Source organism: Zea mays, chromosome 7 (assembly GCF_902167145.1).
Source record: "Zea mays cultivar B73 chromosome 7, Zm-B73-REFERENCE-NAM-5.0, whole genome shotgun sequence".
In the NCBI taxonomy this organism is placed as follows: Eukaryota; Viridiplantae; Streptophyta; class Magnoliopsida; order Poales; family Poaceae; genus Zea; species Zea mays.
The window spans coordinates 91,140,916-91,146,778 of NC_050102.1; the positions used below are offsets into that span (position 1 = coordinate 91,140,916).

Below are 5,863 nucleotides of genomic sequence, written 5' to 3' on the forward strand. Positions count from 1 at the left end.
AGCAGTTGAGTAACGACTTCGTCCATAGTGCTTTCGGCCATATTAATAATTTCTTCTGATTCCTTTGCCTCTGGGTCAAGCCAATGACTCGAAGGGTTCGGGGAGAGGAGATAGTTCAGCTACGGTAGAAAACGTAAATCAATTCGAAGTCACAAAAATAAACAATAAAGTTAAAACTCATTAAGCAATACCTATTCGCCTTTCGAGTTCCGCAGTTTTTTAGCTGCCTTCGCTGCTTCCCTAGCGTCATGAGTATCTTTTTCGCTCTTCTTTATAATCTCATGGGCCATCCCTCGGCCGCCATTTTCCCAGATGTCAGTAAAAAAATTCCGCCTACTAAGCTTGCTTCGGCCGAGGGGTCCTTCGTATCGTCAACCGATAAAGCAGCTTCGGCTTGGGCCAAAGTTTTCACATGATCGCAACCTGATTTCTCCAAAATAGATGCAATCCCCCTCGCGCCAGAGAAGGCACAGACGTCCCATCGGTGATTCAAAATCTCCTCAAAAGCTTCGGCCTCGCTGCTGATCCATTCAATTGGGCCTTCGGGATCGCCTCGTACGAAGTTGTCTTCACTTGAATATGCGCCAACATTGGCAAAGCTAGTTTTTATATTTTTCACACATTCTACAAATTTTTCATAACATCTTTCTTTTGAGGCGCGAAGTTCTACAACTATTTTTTCCCAATAATTTTTCCATATTCACTGGCGTCTCGGTCAGCTTCGGCAATAGCACATTTCAATTTAGCTTCAGCCAGTTGCTTCTGAAGGTTTTCGATCTCGCCCCTTTGGATTTCAGATTGGGTCTTGTAGTTAGTTTCATCCTCCTTTACCTTATCCACCAGAGTAAGTAGAATTTTACCTTTTTCCAAAGCTTCGTTCCTCAGCTTAATAACCTCTGTTCGAAGGTTGTTGAAAGCAATAGTGTAGCTCTCGTCTTCGGCATTCTTTTGCGCCCTCAAGGCGTTGCTAAGTATTAAACCCTATATGAAAAAATAGTATAAGAGCAAAAGAATAATTCAAAATTTATAAACTTCCAAATACACAATTTTTGTACCTTCAGACTGTTATATGCGAGGCTATCTGCCAGATCGTCCTTCGTCATAGCGCAGAGGCCAGCTTCAAGCTTCGGGAACCCCATACTTCTAGACATCTCTCGACAGACAGATAATTCTTTGTTATCTGGGAGGCAATATAAGAAGTCATCTTCGACTGTGCCACTGAACACTAAGGCCACTTTCAGATACTTCAGTTCTCGGGCTTAGTGTTTAGCTTCAAAAATCTCTTCTTCAGATAATCTTTTTCCCGAAGCGTGTCGTACAATATAATCAAAAGCTTCAGAAGATGCTTCGGGAGTAGGAGTGGCAGTTTTTTCAGGCAGAATTTGTTCTACAGCTTCTTTTTCCGTTTCCTTTTCTCCGGTTTCCAAGGATTTCTCCTTGGTGGGCTCTGAAGGCCCAGCTTCAGTCTCAGCCTGGCTCTTTGTAGTTTCGGCTTCGGTCAGTTTTGTCTCAGTCTGCGCTTTTGAAGCCTCGGCAGTTTTCCCTAGAGTAGAGCGTGAAGTTTTTATCGTCTCCAGCACATCTAGTACGTTGGCCATCCTTTTCCTCATGGGGGTCGCTGTAAGACCTTTTTGTGCCTTCGGCACTGTCACTTCTGCCGAAGGGCTTACAACTTCTAATATCTTTGTTCCTTCGACCCCTATCTCTTCAATATTATCGGCCTTCGGCTCAGCTAATTTGGCTGAGGAAGCCTTCGGCATTGCAGCCGACTCTTCAATCTTTTACGTAAGCACAGGTTCTTTGGCTTCAGTAGCCGAAGAGGTCTCACCGCCAAATTCGGCCACTGTGGCCGGTTCAATATAGCGTGATCGGTGAGTAAGAACCTTCACCTTTCTCCTCTTCGGCGCGGGCTCACTCGGAGCGGCTGAAGTAACATCCTTCCCAGAAGTTGCACTCTTTCTCTTCTGACCCTTGGCGGGTAGCGGTAGTCAGGATACATAAATCCAATAGCATCAAAAACTCTATTTAGCCTCTTCTTTTTTCGGCTCCCGAAGGCCGCAGATAGTGCGTTATCTTCAGACTTGGAGTAGGCTCCAAGTAGTTCATCACTAGTGTTTTCAACACACTTCAGTTAGTCATCGTCTGGTTCGATAAATTGGTCTCTAAACCTGAAGGTATATTTCAATCGAACCAAACCACCTTCGTTGGGGTTGCTGATGGTCTCTTTTGGAATCTCCCAGTTGTCTACCAATGGCCATATCATGTAGGCCACGTGCTCTTGGACTAAGTCCCTTGTCCCAATAAATGCGCAGACTGTGCTGAAGGCCCTCTAGCACGCTTCGATTACCTCATCAATCTTTACCTTCGACTTTTGGAGGCCGAAGCGCGACCAGATGGGGCGCATGATGATATCTTTAATATCTTCTCTTGCTTTTAAATCATTCTTCACGTAGAACCATTCCTTCATCTAGTCTCCAGGCCATCTCTTCCGAAAGGTTGGCACTGGGCAGCTTGAGCCTGAGCGAGCAACGAAGCTGTAGCAACCAAAGTTGTTATGATACTGTTCCTTACCCCAGGGTTTCGTCTCATATGAAAGTTCGTGCATGCTGCAGAAACTTTTTGCATTTGGCTCCAAACCTTGACTCCTCACGGCCCAGACGAAGATCCCCATTCTGATAATTGCTTCGGGAGTAATCTGGTGAAGGAAGATCTCGTATATCTTTAAAACTTCAACAACAAATTTGCTTAAGGGAAAACGAAGCCCAGCCTTGAAGAAGCTTCGGTAGATTACGACTTCATTCTATTCAGGAACAGGAACAGTCCTGTCTCCGTTGTCAGCCCTCACGATAGATATGTCTCGAAAATACCTTCCTCTCATGTTATCAAGATGACTCTGTCTGATAGTCGATTTCCCGAAGACTGCATGGCTTGGTCGCCAGGGCCGATCTTCGGAGTCCTCGCCCCCACTTTCCGCATCATAACTATCACTGTCATCGGTATCTTCAGATAAGCCTTCTGGAATTTCTTTTGTAATCTTTTCTGTATTTGTCTTTGCAATCGACTCAATGAATGCAGCAGTCTTTTCCTCAAGAAGCTTCTCCTCTCCGGTTAGCTTCGTTTCAACAACTGTCTTCTTGTCTTGAGACATCTTATCTTCGAAGCTGATGAAAATATGTCCTTAAATCCGAAGCTTTGAAAATTAAAGAAACTAAGCAACTGTTGGAAAGCAAGAGTTAAGAAATCAAGCAAAGCAAAGCAGGCGTACCAAATGTGCTTGGGGTGAGTTCTTATTTATACGCTCTGCGCGCTCTAAGTTGGAGGGCCCCGTCTGTCATTGAATGTTGCTTTTCTAGCAAAGGGAAGGTGTTTTTTCGGACCTTCGGCTTAGGGCCTTCGTCCATATCGCAATCTGAATTCGTTATTCTAACAAATTAACCTTGCGAGAGGCTACTGTTGGGGGCCTTCGTCTTCCGAAGGTCCTCAAAAACATGATTTAACAATGTTTCTGGAGTATAATACATGAACAGGTACCTTCGGACTCGTATGAGAACCACAGTGTGAAGAAGCACAAAGAATACGAAGGTTGGCGTAGAGCCGAAGCTATGCGCAGGGGAGCTTCGGCATGATAGCAGAAAAGAAAACCGACTTAAAAGGGAAAAGACTATTTAGACCTCGATGGATTACTATAGAGTCATTAGCAAATGTAAAGGGCATGGGTGTAATTTTACATGGGCTGTGTCCCGTGCCTATAAATATATGTAAAGTGTTCCCGTACTGTTCACGCTGAATTGGCATTTGCTTTTGCATCACTCTACTTTTACCTTTTTTCAAGCCAAAGCATTTGAAAACAAGTCCCCAACATATGCTTTACAAACGGACACATTTTTTACTAACAACTTGCTTCCTTATTTAGGGACTAAAGTTAACTAAAGTCACTCTAAACCAAATGGGACCTTAGATTAGTTGGGTGGCCAAATGATTTGTTTTCACGAAATCTAAGGAGGGGGCCAAATCGTAGAACAAGCATCGGATTTCTATTTCAACCCCTTCCCCAAACCGTCCTTGTTGCTCTTCTCGTCTTCCCCCTCTCCTCCCACCGCATACATTTCGTTTCCTCCAGCCAACCAAAAAGCACAGCGGGCGTCGCCATGGGCGTTATTGAGCTGGCGAACACGTGGGGGCATCCTCCCGAAGGGATCCTCGAGCACATCTTCTCCTACCTCCCATCCTATGCCGACCGCGCGTCTTGCGCATGCGTGTGCAGGCAGTGGTACTTCTACGCCAGGGAGAAGGAGAGCACGACCCCGCTGTTCCCGTGTCTTCTGAGGCCGTCCATCAGCGGGGCCTCCTGCTTCCACTTGTTCAGCAGGACCTGCACGAGCATGCCCACCGTCCCCGCCGCGCGCTTCTGCGGATCCATGGAGGGCCAGTGGTTCGTGGTCGCGCGTGACCAGTGGCGTGGGTACGCGCTGCTCCACCTCGCCTCCGGCACGCAGATCCTGCTCCCGCAAGGCCTGCTGCAGGAAGACGGGGATCGCTTCAACTTCAACGACCTCTGGGTCGGCCTCGAATCAACCGACCTGATCATCCGTGCCGCGACCGCGTTCCGCGCGCCGCGTTATCCGGACGGCGACGAGCACTACTTCGTCGCCGCCATCACCCTCGGCGAGCACAGGGCCGCGGCATGTCTGAGCGGGAATGGGCGGTGGGCTCTACTGGAGCCGGACCAAGGCATAATATGTCCAGACTTGGACAAGATGCTGGTCATGTACGAAGAGATGGAGGACGTGATCTACTACAGCTGCAGTGGACTAGATGGCTTCTTCTTCCTTACGACTGAGGAGCATCTTATGGTGTTCTTACCGGATGACGACGGGGAAGGCCACATCACCGGCGAGGTGTTGGCCTACCTCTTCCGGGGCCATACTATGGCCTCGCCCCCGGAAGCCGGCCACGTGGTTGCTGCCCGGTACCTCGTGGAGTCGGAGGGTAGGCTGCTCATGGTGAAGAGGTTCGTCAGTCCATGTCAGGGGCAGCAGTCCACGGTGTCTTTCCAGGTCTTCACGCTCATGTGGGACAACTGGAACCGGAAAGTCCCTCGCTGGGAGAAGTCCTCGCCCACCTCCGCCCCTCTGCTCGGGAAGATGCTCTTCGTCGGCCGAGGCTGCTCCCGGGCCATCGGAACCGGACGTACCGGCCCGGCCTTCATCTACTTCTTGGACGACGCGGTTGCATCGCCTTACGAGTTGCTGACCACTATTATCAGAACCGAGAAGGAGTACCGTTGCAGCGACATGGGCTGGTGCCGCTATGACCAGCAGTACATTGGAAAGGACTGGCCCCAAGGGCCCCCGGCAGACTGCTCGCCATGGATTTGGCTCTACCGTTGATCAATTTATGGTGGAGCAATTCTTGGCATATCCATAGTCTGAAACTAGTAGGAAATGTTGATGTCGAGGCACGAACGATTCGAACCTACTACTGCTAGTAAGGTGGGTGCATGAAACTTTAATTGGTACTGAGTGCTCACTTCACTGAATTTGTAGTTGCTGCTTTGCTGGAAATGGAAGTATCTGGTCTCAACTTCCTTTTGGCACTGGAAATGATCTCTGTGTGCACTCCATTGTTTTCCTGATTTATTACCTAATGCTCTGTTTTCGTGTTTGCTGATCAGTAGAAGCAGCTTTCACTGTCAATGTAGTAAATAGTTTAATAATTAACAATGCATGACTATTTGTTGCAAATGCTCATTGTATTATTTGAGAAATACCTGCCGCCACACCTTGCATTATTTGTTAATTCAAACCAGAACATAGCGAAGACAGTATGTATGACTGAAGAATTCCATACTATCCAGAGTTTT

At 47.7% G+C, this 5,863-nt stretch overlaps 1 protein-coding gene across 1 annotated transcript; it reads left to right on the forward strand.

Annotated features, from left to right (window-relative positions):
* Positions 1 to 4,132: 4,132 nt before the first annotated feature.
* On the forward strand, positions 4,133 to 5,603 carry LOC100501673 (uncharacterized). The gene has a single exon (NM_001196350.3). The coding sequence runs from the start codon at positions 4,149 to 4,151 to the stop codon at positions 5,388 to 5,390; it is 1,242 nt and encodes a 413-aa protein (NP_001183279.1). The 5' UTR covers positions 4,133 to 4,148; the 3' UTR covers positions 5,391 to 5,603.
* The last annotated feature ends 260 nt before the right edge of the window (positions 5,604 to 5,863 follow it).

Excerpts from the sequence above, each read along its gene's own strand:
- LOC100501673 (NM_001196350.3), top strand. The coding sequence starts at position 4,149 with ATGGGCGTTATTGAGCTGGCGAACACGTGGGGGCATCCTCCCGAAGGG.